Here is a 14,885-nt window from a genome sequence, read left to right on the forward strand (position 1 = left end):
TATTGGGCAAAACAGACTTTAAAACAAAGACTGTAACAAGAGACAAAGAAGGACACTCTATAGTAATAAAGGAGACAATCCAACAAGAAACAATTGTAAATATTTATGTACCCTCATAAGAGCATCCAAATACACAGATAATAACAAACATAAAGGAACTGATCAATAGTAATACAATAATAGTAGGGGACTTTAACACCCCACTTACATCAACAGATCATCTAAACAGAAAATAACAAGGAAACAATGGCTTTGAAATCAAACACTGAACCAGATGGATTTAACAGATATATCTTGAACATTCCATCCTAAAACAAAACAAAATACATATTCTTTATAATTACACATGTAACAGTCTACAGAACACATCACATATGAGTCCAGAAAACTAGGCCTGAATAAATTCAAGAAGATTGAAGTCATACCATGCATATCTTTTCAGACCACAATGCTATGACACTAGAAGTCAACCACAACATAAAATCTGGAAAGATCACAAACACATGGAGGTTAAAGAACATGCTACTCAACAATAAATGAGTCAACCAGGAAATCAAAGAAGAAAAAAAAAAGTAATTGGGAACAAATGACAACACGATGGTCCAAAATCTTTGGGATGCAGCAAAAGCAGTTCTAAGAGGAAAGTACATGGCAATACAGGCCTACCTCAACAAACAAGAGAAGTCTCAAACAACCTAACCTTACACCAAAAGGAGCTAGAAAAAGAACAAACAAGACCTAAAACCAGCAGAAGGAAGGAAATAATAAAGATTAGAGTAGAAATAAATGATACAGAACTAAAGGAACAATAGAACAGTTCAATGATACCATGAGCTGGTTCTTTAATCCTCTGTCAGACTGGTTTAAAAAAAAAAGGCTCAAATAAAATCACATATGAGAGAGGAGAAATAACTAAAACCACAGAAATACAAAAAAATCATGAGAATGTTATGAAAAATTATATGTCAACAAACTGGACAACCTAGAAGAAATGGATAAATTCCTACAAATACATCAACTACCAAAACTGAAATAGGAAGAAACAGAAAATTTCTGATAACCAGCAAAGAAATAGAGTTAGTAATCAAAAAACTCCCAACAAACAGAAGTCCAGGACTGGACGTCACCTGTGAACTCTTTAAAGAAGAATGCCAGCATTACCCTGATTCCAAAACCAAAGACTCCACTAAAAAAGAGAACTACAGGCCAATATCCTTGATGAATAGAGATGCAAAAATTCTCAGTAAAAATACTAGCAATCTGATTCAACAATACATTAAAAAAAAAAATTTCACCAGGATCAAACGGGATTTATTCCCGGGTTGCAAGGGTAGTTCAACGTTCACAAATTCAGTCAATGTGATATATCACATCAATAAGAAGATAAGAGCATATGATCATTTTAATAGATAAAGAAACAGCACTTGACAAAGTACAATACCCATTCATGATAACCCTCAAGGGGCATCTGGGTGGCTCAGTTGTTTAAGGGTTCGACTCTTGATTTCGTCTCAGGTCATGACCTCAGGTCCTGGGATCAAGCCCTACATGGGGCTCCATGCTCAGGGAGGAGTCTGCTTGAGGATTCTCTCCATCTGCCCCATCCTGCAGCTCATGCTCTCTCAAAATAAATAAATCATAAAAAAAAAAAAATCCCTCAACAAAGTAGGCTTAGAGGGAACATACCTAAATATAATAAAGGCCATATACGAAAAACAGAGCTAACATCATCCTTAATGGGGAAAAACTAAGGATATTTCCCTTAAGGTGAGGAAGACAAGAATGTCCACTTTCACCACTTTTATTCATCAAAATACTGTAAGTCCCAGCCACAGCTATCAGACAAAAAAAAAAATAAATAAAAAAAAAAAAATAAAAAGGCATCCAAATCAGTAAGGAAGAAGTGAAACTTTTACTATTTGCAGATGACATAATACTACATATAGAAAACCCTATAGACTCCACTAAAAAATGCTGGAACTGCTGTACGTATCAGTGAAGTCACAGGATACAAAATCAATGTACAGAAATCTGTTGCATTTCTATACACCAATAATGAAGCAGGAGAAAGAGAAATTAAGAAAACAATCCCATTTACAATTACACCAGAAATAACATACCTAGGAATAAACCTAACCAAAGAGGTGAGGGACCTGTACTCTGAAACCTATAAAACACCTATGAAAAAAATTCAAGATGACACAAAGAAATGGAAAGACATTCCATGCTCACAGATTGAAGAACAAATATCGCTGAAATGTCTACACTAACCAAAGCGGTCTACACATTTAATGCAATCCCTATCAGAACACCAACAGCATTTTTTTTACAGAACCAGAACAATCATAACATTTGTATGGAAACACAAAAGACCGTGAAAGCAATCTTGAAAAAGAAAAAAAAAAGCTGGAGGCATCACAATTCTAGATTTCAAGTTATATTATGAAACTGCGGTAATCAAAAAAGTATGGCAGTGGCACAAAAACAGACACACAGATCAGTGGAACAGGGAAGAACACCCTCAATTAAACACACAACTATATGGTCAATTAATCTTCAACAAAGCAGGAAAGAACATCCAATGGGACAAAGACCGTCTCTTCAACAAATGCTAATGGGAAAACTGGACAGCAACATGCAGAAGAATGAAACTAGACCATTTTCTTACACCATATACAAAAATAAATTCAAAAAGGATTGAAGACCTAAATGTGAGACCTGAATGTATAAAAATCCTAGAACAGAACATAGGCAGTAACCTCTATGACATCAGCCATAGCAACTTTTTTTCTAGATAGGTCTCCTAAGGAAAGGGAAACAAAATAAAGAACTATTGGGACTACATCAAAATAAAAAGTTTCTTGCACAGTGAAGGAAACATTCAACAAAACTGAAAGGCAACCTAGAGAACAGGAGAAGGTATTTGCAAATGACATATCTGATAAAAGGTTACTATCCAAAAAATGTAAAGAACTCATACAACTCAATACCCAAAAAACACATAATCCATCTAAAAAATGGGCAGAAGACATTTCTCCAAAGAAGATATACAGATGGCCAAAAGATACAAGCAAAGATGTTCATCATCAATTACCATAAAGGAAATGCAAATCAAAACAAATAATAAACAAAAGGTGTTGTTGAGGATGTGCTGAAAAAGGAACACTCATGCATTGTTGGTGGGGATGCATACTGGTGCAGCCAACTGTGGGAAACAGTATGGAGGTTCCTCAGAAAGTTAAGAATAGAACTACCCTATGATCCAGCAATTGCATTAGTAGGTATTTACCCAAAGAATACAAAAACACTAATTCAAAGGGATACATGCATTATAGCAGCATTATTTACAATAGCCAAGATATGGACTGATGAATGAAGAAGTGGTGGCCTATACATACAATGGAATATCATTCAACCATAAAAAAGAATGAAATGTTGCCATTTTCAAGGACATGGATAGACCCAGAGAGTATAATGCTAAGCAAAGTAAGTCAGAGAAAGACAAATACCATATGATTTCACTCCTATGTGGAATTTAAGAAACAACAAACAAGCTATGGGGGAAAAAAGAGAGTGACAAACCAAGAAACAAATTCTTAATTATACAGAACAAACTGATCATTACCACAGGGGAGGGGGTCAGGGATGTGTTATATAGGTAACTGGGATTAAAGAGTGTACTTGTCCTTAGTACTGGGTGATGTATGGAATTGTTGAATCAGTTTATGGTACAACTGAAACTAATATAACACTGTATGTTAACTGGAATTTTAAAAAACCTTAAAATATACAAAAATGAAAGGAAATAATAAAAATAAAAATTTAGAAAAATATATTAAATATGTAATCATAAAAATAGCACTGTCCAATAGAAATAAGTGAGCCACATATATAATTTTAAATTTTCTAGTAGCCACATTAAAAAGTAAAAACATAATTTTTAATATACTGCTTAACCCAATATAGTCAAATTTTTATTTCAAGATATAATCATATATAAAAATTATTGAGCTTACATTTTTATACTCAGGATTTTTAAAAACAGGTATCTATATGAAATATACTTGGAGTACATCTCAATTCAGACATTAAATTTTTTTTTAAAGATTTTATTTATTTATTTGACAGAGAGAGACGCAGCTAGAGAGGGAGCACAAGCAGGGGGAGTGGGAGAGGGAGAAGCAGGCTTCCCGCAGAGCGGGGAGCCCGATGTGGGGCTCGATCCCAGGACCCTGGGATCATGACCTGAGCCGAAGGCAGACGCTTAACGACTGAGCCACCCAGGCGCCCCAGACGTTAAATTTTCATAAAAATAACTGACCTACATTTATTTCATACAATTTAGTTGAAAAAAAAAATACAATCACATACCAAAGTTGTTCTCAACATACTTAAAAGTCTTCTAACAACTATACAGAACTAACAGTAGTTATATAAAAATTAAGAATTTAGTTTTTTTCATCCAATCTATCACCCCATCTTAACTACATCTTTAACAACCCTATTTCCAAATAAAGTCACATTTTGAGGTGCTGGGGGGGCAGTTAATGCTTCAACACAGTATTTTTTTTGTGTGGTGGGGAGACAAATCAACCCAATATACCCTCCCCCTTACAAGAGGAAATAAAGAAAAAAAAAGAGCAAGTGGGAAGATAGAAAAGGAAGGAAGGAGGAGGGAGGGAGAGCAAAAGAAGAAAAAAAATCCAATTTTTTAGTTATACTGGCCACATTACAAGTGTTCAACAGTCAACACGTGGCTAGTGGCTACCATATTGAACAGTGCGGTTCTAAAGTGTTCCACAGCCACTTGAAACAATCATTTGTCATTTTTAACAGTAAAATTAAACTTCTGAAAAATAAGCATACAAAAATTAAGAGTCCCGCATACCCTTCAATACAGTAATTTCTAGGAATTTTCCATTTGCATAAAACTATATAAAAAGATACTCATATTTCAAAATAGTATGTTAGAAAACTTAACAGGGAATGGTTATTCACAGACCCTTTACGTGGCACTTAATGTTAAGTAAAAAGAGATCTATAAAATATTATCTCTAAGATAGATAATCACAACTACGCTAATAAAATGTATCCCTAGGGAAAAAGATTAGGCATATAGTTCCAAAATATTGTTTATTTGTGGTACAAATGTGATTCTTTTTACTACAACTTGTAATTTTTACCATTGTGTATATACATTTTATAGAGAAACTGAGAATAATTTTAAAATAAAAATGAAAGGAAAAAAATTGAGGACTAAAGACAATAGAGCTAACTTAATAGTCACAACAGACCTATAAAGACATAGAGATAAAACTTAAAGAGAATTAATGACTAAGATTTTAGTTTCTTGGAGTTACCTGATCTTTTTCCGCCCTGGGTCGTACCTGCCTTCTCATCCTTTGGAACCAGTTTCTGCATGTCTGCCTGGCCAAATTCACACCCAGATGGTAGGCTGCAACAAGACAAACCATGAGTAAAAAGAACCCTGATAGCTCATTTCTTAAGTTGTGCTTGGTCCCTAATCTGCTTGGCTGACAATATCCCTCCTATAACAGGGAAGTGAACCTAATAAAACATGTATAATGATCAAATTCCTGAGGTAGCACTCAACAAGATTTCCAACTCAACTTTAGATTTGGCTAGCAAATTTTAAACACCTATCATGCTGACACAGAATTAGGACATAAGATCAAAGATGCAGAAGATAACAAACACTGTAAGCATGTCCCTAGGCTGGTAAATGGGAAGGACAATACTGTGGAGTGAAAGTTTGTGTCCCCTCAAAATTCGTTTGTTGAAATCCTAATGACCAACGTGATAGTATTAGTAGGTAAGGCCTTTGGGAAGTGCTTAAGTCTTGAGGGTAGAACCTTCATGAATGGGACTACTGTTTCATAAAAGATGCTCCAGAAACATTCCTAGTCCCTTCCACTATGTGAGGATACAATAAAAAATCTGCAACCCAGAAAAGGACCCTCACCCAACCATGCTAGCTAGCACCATAGTCTCAGACTTCCAGAACTATGAGCAATAAATTTCTGCTGTTCATAAGGATCCAGTCTGTGATATTTTGTGATAGCAGCCTGAATAGATTCAGATAGACAAGGAGCCCTCTGAACTCTTTAGTAATAGCCTTCTGTTCTTGACCAAAGCAATCCTCCAGGATCACTGAACTTAGTCCTCTATTAAGAAAGACAACAGAGATAATAAAGAGATGACCATTCCCTTACCTGTTTGGGGTACACAGGGAGAGAAGGACAGTGCTTTCCCACACCAGGGAACAGTATAACTGGCTCAGCTTGCTCAGAACACTCAGACCCAACTGAGAGCCCCACTGGTTTACGGAGATGGAACGAATTTCACTCTGCAATCAAAGTAAACAGAAGCTGATCTTTGGGATGCCCTCTGCAACATTTACAGTCTGTATCTAACATCCCTTCTCATTGTTTTTTTGTAAAGCGAAAGGCAATGGTCATAGGCAACTCTTTTTAAAGAAACAGCTTTGCAGATTCATTGACAGCCTTGTAATTTTGTTAGGTGGTACAGGACTTGCTATTTCCCTTATTTCTTAACTTCAATAAATATTTAGATTTATCTAATTCCTTGAAGTGAACATCTCACCTTCATTTAATAAAAAGTCATAAAAATAAATCCCAAACCTATGTTATGTAATTGAATTATTTTCTAAATAGTTTATATCCGTGCTTTTCATTTGATTTGATACAAAGAATATACTCCTGGCTCAACAGCATAAAACAAGGGTGTTAAAACATTACATCATTAATCTTTAGAATTGATTACTTGAGGACTAAAAGTTGTAAAACTGTGAGCACACATACAACCGCCCCCCACCCCCATCCTTCTGGCACCACAAGAGGAACCTCACATGGATTGCAGGCATAGGGTTTGATATTTAGGTAATCTTTACTAATCTCTGTTAATTACCATTGACTTAAATGTACTATGGTCGAATTTCCTTCCTGCCATCTCATTATCAGGCCTACATGCATTTGTACAAAGATTAGGAAGTAATAAGGCCAGATGAGCACCCAATTCAGGCTTGCCCACTAAAAAAGGTGACTATATATCCCAGTTGGCCCATGTGGCTGCTACAGATCTAATTAATGCCTGTTATTTTTTTAAAAAGATTTCATTTGATTGAGAGAGAGAGTGAGAGAGAACAGAGGGAGAGTGAGAGGGAGCAGCAGACTCCTCACTGAGCAGAGTCTGATGTGGGGCTCGATCCCAGGACCCTGAGATCATGACTTGAGCCGAAGGCAGATGCTTAACCGACTGAGCCACCCAGGTATCCCTATTAATGCCTATTATTTATAATAACCTAATAAAACATGTGCAATGATCAAATTCCTGAGGTAGCACTCAACAAGGTTTCCAACTCAACTTTCACTCTCAAGAAAGTCTAGTTCACAAAACAAATTATGTGGTCACCCAAATTCTAATTAAAAAAAAAAACTAAGGGAAAATGAAACTAGATAGCACCTTTTAAAAAAAATTTTGATGTAGTGTTCCATGATTCATTGTTTGCATATAACACCCAGTGCTCCATTCAATACTAGATAGCATCTTGAAGCATAAACCTGCATCCCCCACCAAAAGAAAAATCTGTTCTTTGTAGCAGCTAGCCCAGGTAGAACTGTTTTTTTTTTTTTTGAAGATTTTATTTATTTATTTGACAGAGAGAGACATAGTGAGAGCAGGAACACAAGCAGGGGGAGTAGGAGAGGGAGAAGCAGGCTTCCCGCGGAGCAGGGAGCCCGATGTGGGACTCGATCCCAGGACCCTGGGATCATGACCTGAGCCGAAGGCAGACACTTAACGACTGAGCCACCCAGGCGCCCTAGAACTGCTTCTAATAAGCATAGTTAAGATGTCCAGTATGTGCCCTATGTATTTTGCCGGCTTTAAACTAACTTGTTCACCCCCAATTCTTACCTGTCCAACTCTGCAAGTATGAACAAACATCATGATGTAGGCATGGGCAGCAGTGAGTGCATGCAGTAGAGGTGTGGCCTGAGCTGAGAGGGTAGCATCAGCAACATTGCCAGCACAAGCCAGTTCTCGCAATAACACTGAGCCTCCAGGGGATTCAATTGGGCGGTGTAAGGGCTCCAAGGATGAAAGGATGGAGTCCAACTGAAGGAGACCCTCCTGAAGGACTTTGGGTTCATGTGACAGTGTCTGAAACAAGAATAATAATTAAAGCATTAATGTACAATGAACTTCACGTACATCATGTCTTTAATAGTCACAATGGAAGAAGTACAAGACAAGTGTCACAAATTTCGAACCTGGCCATGGTAATCCCATCTGGTAAATGGTAGAGCCAAAATATGAATGCAAGTAGGACATACCCCAATGCCTCCTTTTAGAGCAACACTTTACTTCTCTCAAGTGAGAGGCTTTCAAATGTGGTAAGTCAATCATTTAAAAGCCTGTGATGGCCAAACTGAAATACTATTATAGCAAGGACTCCATACTATAAGATTAATTGTAAATTTTACTCAACAGGGAGCAATATTAGGCAAGGTTCCAAAGCATGGAAGTGAACCAGTATTACAACTGTTTTTTTCTTCCTAAAATAGAGATGATTCTAGAATAGGCATCAGGTAGGCAATTTCCTTTTTTATAAGACAACTCAAGGATTATAGGACATGGCCTTTATAATTGTTTTTTGAGTCTGCAGAAAAATCTCACAGTAAAATACTATCACTTGCCTTTCAAAGATAGGAGAAATTATGTGCCTTTCCTGAGGCTTTCAATAAATCTATCCATTCTCACACAGTATCTTAGAGGCAGGGTAACGATGAAGCACAGCCTCTTTTACTCTCTCATAAACAGCACTTAATATTGCAAAGGGTAAAGCAAAATAAAACATTAAATACAGGTATGTCACAATTATGGACTTTCCAAATGCAACTGGATTACTGATTTTTAGCAGAAATTACTTATCACTGCCCAATCCAGCTCTAATGAAGGAGCTTCATAGATTTAATGCAATCCCTAATAAAATTATCAATGGCTTGGGGGGGGGGGGAGAAATAGAAAGATCTCTCTTAAAATTTGTAAAAGAATCTCAAGGGACCCCAAATAGGTATAACTATCTTGAAAAAGAACAAAGTTGGAGGTCTCACACTTCCTGATTTCCAAGCTTATTACAAAGCTACAGTAATTAAAAAAAAAATGTGGTACTGGCATAAAGACAGACATTAAGACCAATAGAATATAATAAAACCCCAAAACAAAGACTTGCATCTATGGTCAAAATATTTTTAGCAAGGGTGCCAAGACATAGGTGCAACAGGGAAAGAACAGTCTTTTCAACAAATGGTGTTGGGAAAACTGGATATCCACATGCCAAAGAATGAAGTTGGACTTTACCTTATACCATATAAAAAAATTACTCCAAATAGATCAAAGACCTAAATGTAAGAACTAAAGCTATAAAAACATGTAGAAGAAGCCACAGGGTAAAAGCTGTATGACACTGGATTTGGCAATGATTTCTTGGATTTGACACCAAGAGCACAGCAACAGCAGTAAAAAAAGATAAAATGGACTTCATCAGAATTAAAACCTTTTGTTCATCAAAGGGCACTATTAACAGAGGTAAAGGCAAACCACAGAACAGGAGAAAATATTTGCAAATTATTTATCTGATAAAGAATTAATATCCAGAACATAAAGAACTCCTACAACTCAACAACAAAAAACAAACCCCACTAAAAAATGGGCAAAGGACTTGAATAGACATCTCTCCAAAGATACACAAATAGCCAGTAAGCACATAAAAAGATGCTCAACATCATTAATCATTAGAAGATGCAAATTGAAACCATGCGATCGCTCTTCACACCTATTAGGTTGGCTACTATCAATTAAAAAAAAAGAAAAAGAAAATAAGTGTTGGTGAAGATGCAGAGAAATTGGAACCCTTGTGCACTGCTAACTGGAATGATGTGAAATGACGGAGCTGCTATGGAAAACAGTATGGTGGTTCCTTGGGTGGGGGGGGGGGGGGGGGGAAGAGCTACCATATAATCCAGCAATTCTACTTCTGAGTATACAACTAAAAGAACTGAAAGGAGTCTTGGGTATGCTCATACTTTTATATGGAATCTAAAAAAGTCACATTCATAAAACCAGAGAGAATGATGGTTGCCAGGGGCTGGGGGGAAATGTGGAGATGTTGGTCAAAGGGCAAACTTTTAGTTATGAGTAAGTTGTGGGGATCTAATATACAGCTTGGTGTCTATAGTTAATACTATATTGTGTACTTGAAATCTGCTGACAGTAGATCCTTAAGCGCGCTTACTACACACACACACACACACACACACACACAAAGTAGTCTTGAAAAAGTATTTGCACACCCGTGTTCACAGCAGCACTATTCAAAATAACCAAGAGATGGAAGCAAACCCATGGTCTATCAATGAATGAACGGATAAACAAAATGTGGCTTGTACATACAGTAAGAGTCATAAAAAGGAAGGAAATTTTGACATATGCTACAACACGGGTGAATCTTGAAGACATTATGCTAAGCAAAATAAGCCAATCAAAGAAAGACAAATACCTTATGAATTACATTTATATGAGCTACCTGGAACAGTCAAATTCAGAGAGACAGAAAGCAGAACAATGTTTACCAGGGGCTGGGAGGGAGAGAGGAATGTAGAGTTGTTGTTTAATGAGTACAGAATTTCAGTTTTGCAAGATGAAAAACTTCTGGAGATTGGTAGTGCAACAATGTCAATGTACTTAGGACTACTGAACTATACACTTAAAAATGGTTAAAAAGGTAAACATCATTTGATGTGTATTTTACCACTATTAGTAAATAAAGCACTTAATTTTTTGATAAAATTTGAGCAATAAACTAATAGGTCAATTATGCTTAAAATGCAGGACTATCAAGCTTGAAAAAGGAAAAAAGCTGTATGACTAAACAATACCAGATTGTGTTAAAAAGCATCCACGAGAGGATGACACAATAAAATAAACCCAGTTCCAAAACTTTCTTCATCTACTATCCCTTCTAATAAACTCAAATGTTTGAACTATATACCAAACCTAGGAACAATGAACAAACACTTCAACTTTTCAATGAGAAATAATGTGACACACTATTTATTAGTCACTTGATTCACTTGTAGTACATAACCACAGATTTCTTCATTATTTTTTAGTTGAAAGTAAAGGGAGACCACAGTAAAAACATGTATACAGAAGTATTGCAAAACTGTTCCTAAAAAGAAATGAAAATATTTGGCCAGAAGCTCTTACCAATATGGATTTGCAGACACCTGCAACAGCCTGACAAGCCGCAGATGTGGGAAAGTCAATGGGCAGATTGGGAAGACCCAAAATGGTAACCAAAGGCAAGAGTCCTTTCTGATTCACAAATTCCTGGCAGTGGTCATCTGTCGTATTGTTGCTCAGAATAGATTCCACAAATTTCATCTAGGTAATGAAAATTAAAAAAAAAAAAAGTTAGAGCCTGACACCTGGAACTAAAAGGCCAGCTTGGAATAAGGACAGGGGTAGCCCTGTAGTCATGAAATCAGTATTTTCTGGAATACCAAAACCTCAAGTAAATAGGGACAGAGATACGATATGGACCCTAAACATAAAAACAAAAACAAAAACACCACACATGAATAATTACTTCTTCCCAATCTACCTTTTTGGCCACATCTGAAGTCACATAATTTGCGAGAATAGAGAGGATAAATGACTTGCTCAGGGCCACACCCATGAATTAGTGGCAAAATCAGATCTGATCTCTTAATTTGCTTCTTGCATGATAGTGTGTTGCCTCTCCCCGTAAGCAAAAATGGATACTTTCCCTCAATGTGTTCATAAGGCAAATGAAAGCCAGAACTCTAGAAGAGTGATTTGGACCAAACAAAGCATTTTTTTAAGGGAAGAAAGTAAAATGTGGGCAAGAAACACACAGGCACAAGAGAAACCATCTCTGGAAGTCTTGGACGTGCTCAGTGGGCTAGAACAATTGCTACGTGGGCTTCCCCTTATAGAGAAACAATTCTGGGAAAAGTCAAACTCTTCCCTTTTCTCTTGTGAAACACATGGGAAGTTAAAAGAAATAACCATATTACTATTTTTTTAATATAAAAGAGAAGTAAATGGAAAAAATAGCAAGTAATGGGAAAAAATACATGTTGGACACATTCAAAGAACATAATACTGGGTTGTCCTAACAAAGCCCACTCTTTTGTTTGGATTCCAATGGTGAATAGTAACAATGAACAGAAAATTGGGAGTATCTAAAAAAAGGGAAGAGTGTTGTCCAATTTTTGGCAAACCAGTCTCATAGAACAAGGTTTGAACATCTTTCCCCACTGATCCACACTTTAAGGGTCCCAATGAAAATAAACGTGGAAATCACTAGACTATTTGGTAATCCCACACATTTTCCAGAAAAACACACACCTTTACTCAGTTTGCCCTACCATGAATCTTACCACATTAAGGATGTAATCCATGAGGGGAATAGGAATACGTTCCTCTGTACCAACAACCCTGTTAAGGGAGAAAAGAGTGAGTTACACACAAATTCACAATACCAGTGCAAGAGAACAAAGTGAGGAAAGGGAAATAGCATGAAATTCTAGGTCCTTTCTCTAAGTCAGACTTCTAGTCTTTAATACAGCACAGGAAAAAAAAAAGAGCTGAAATCAATTCTGAAATTAGCTTTTCTAGCCTGACAGGTTGAGAGCACAAAAGGAAAAACCAAGCCTTCACAAACTCAGCATTTACACATACCTCAAAAGAAACTCCTATCTTAGGCGAACTATCATTGGAGAAATTCATCAATATGAAAATACTAAAAAATAAGTCAGTTTGATTAAGAAACTATTGAAACATTTACTTGAAGACAAGAGCTGGACAAAGAAACAAATACAATAAACACCTTACCATGTTCTTGCATCAGGTTTAAAGTTATAATAGAGAGCAGGAAATGGAATTTAATTTTGTTCAAAATTCATGCTTAAGATTGACAAACCATTCAGAACAAAGTTAATCAAAGATGAAGCCAACACCCAAGGCCTCCTTTCCTAATAATTAATACTTGTATCACAACAGTCCCTGAACTATCCAAAAACTGATCAGGTCTTTTGCTTCAGATACTTGAATGCTGCACTGCAGATGAGAAGGCTGTAGTAATGCCAGAACTGCAGAAAATGTAGCACTTAGCCCCGTCTTGGCTTTTTCAAGAAATAAACAGAGGAAAGAAAACCCACAAAATATATTAAAATGAAACAAAATCTACCTCAAGATAAACCCTAGGAAGGAACAAAACTTGAGTCTAATAAGGAGCATTCTGGATATAGGCCCTTGAAGATATTTGGGGGGAAGGGGCAGAAATAAAAGGGAGAAGTAGGAGGAGAGAGAAAGCAAGAGAATTCACAAGAAGTTAACAGTCCTTGTCTCTGAGCAAGATAAGATGTAAATAAAGATTTGCCAGGTATGAGGGCACTGACAGCAAAATGGAGACTAGACCTTGTGGAGAGGCATCATAAATGGCTTCAGTGATGAAATATCCAGAGCTAGGGTTTGGCAAGGATATTGTGAACACTCTCAATGAAGAATTTAGGGAAGAACTCTGTACAAAGGCAGGACCTATAAGCCAGGAGTGGAATGATTCCATGGCAAGACTGCAATATTGCCAATTGTTCCTTGTTGTTCCTTCTCAGAACCACTGCAACATTCCCTGCTACTTACGTCAATCATCTACCCCAGCTTCGCTGCACCTCCTCGGAAAGAACCCAGAAATCCATCTCTACAGCTAGGGAGTGCAGGTGTGGCTCTAGCCCAAATTAAACACTTGTCCCTTTGTAGAAACCAAAGAGCCAAAGTAGTATCATGAAATGGGACCAAGGTACTTCCTTCATTTGCTAGACAGAAGTTAGGGAGAACGAGAGAGAAAACAAACCAACAGTTTCTTAATCCAAATCTAGGAACAAATTTGTTCAATAACCACTTTTTCATTATCCTCATCTTTTGGTTTCCAGGCTCAGAACATCATACAGGAATAGTACATATGATAAACTCTCCCTAGCAGAAATCCCCCTATCAACTGGTTTTAAGAAAAATTGTAATCTTAACTTCATATGAAACTTTGACCCATAGCATCTTTGAAACAGTTAAGACTGCATTCCCATGATGAATAAAACAATTTACCTTAACTGTCAAATTAAAACATTCCTGTCTCCCCTTTCACTAAAACACACATATTCCCAGACTCAATTTTACATGTGTATTTATGGTACTAGAGCCCTTAATCAGAAGTACAGGAGAAAGATTCCAATTGAGTGTCATAGTACAGTGTATAGAACAACAGGTCTCATGGAATTTTTGTGGTGTGGGGTGTGGGGGATGTCTTTCTTCCAGCTCTTGAGGAGACACAGCTGCCTTTGGCAAAGGAGTCCTCCCAGTGACCTAAAACTCAGGAAACAACTGCTTTTCTACATTTGCTGCCATTAAAGCCCAGACACTTGCTATTCAAGTTCTAAAGACCACATGGATTTATATATCCCATTTCTTTCAAGTTTTTCAGGATAGGCAGTTAAGTTAGGCAAAGTAAATTGAATCCACCTCAAAATAAACCACGGTGCCTCAACTAAAAGCCCTGGTTACTCATTGGCAAGTATATTCATCCCCAGAAGTATCAGTTTTACTGACATCAAACAGTTTAGAAGGCAGAAGAGAGAGGCCAAAATACAAGTATTTAGAGTTACTTGTGAATGTCTCTGGATGTAGAACAAAACTCCACGTATTTGGGGTAGACTGTAGTGCCTGAATTTCCTTATTCCAGATTGAGCACAAAACCATGTCTC

At 36.8% G+C, this 14,885-nt stretch overlaps 1 protein-coding gene across 8 annotated transcripts in view; it reads right to left on the minus strand.

The window, feature by feature from the left end:
• HUWE1 (HECT, UBA and WWE domain containing E3 ubiquitin protein ligase 1) overlaps window positions 1-14,885 on the minus strand; it is a 162,678-nt gene that overhangs the window by 60,179 nt on the left and 87,614 nt on the right. For all 8 annotated transcript variants that reach the window (XM_034987900.1, XM_034987503.1, XM_034987653.1 and 5 more), the window contains 5 exons: window positions 12,510-12,567; window positions 11,311-11,487; window positions 7,957-8,202; window positions 6,234-6,367; window positions 5,361-5,455 (listed from right to left, as the gene is read on the minus strand). In XM_034987900.1, coding sequence (XP_034843791.1) covers window positions 5,361-5,455; window positions 6,234-6,367; window positions 7,957-8,202; window positions 11,311-11,487; window positions 12,510-12,567 — 710 coding nt within the window. The remainder of the gene's footprint in view (window positions 1-5,360; window positions 5,456-6,233; window positions 6,368-7,956; window positions 8,203-11,310; window positions 11,488-12,509; window positions 12,568-14,885) is intronic.

Source organism: Mirounga leonina, unplaced genomic scaffold (assembly GCF_011800145.1).
Source record: "Mirounga leonina isolate KUSES-001 unplaced genomic scaffold, KU_Mleo_1.0 Mir_101529, whole genome shotgun sequence".
NCBI classification, from domain to species: Eukaryota; Metazoa; Chordata; class Mammalia; order Carnivora; family Phocidae; genus Mirounga; species Mirounga leonina.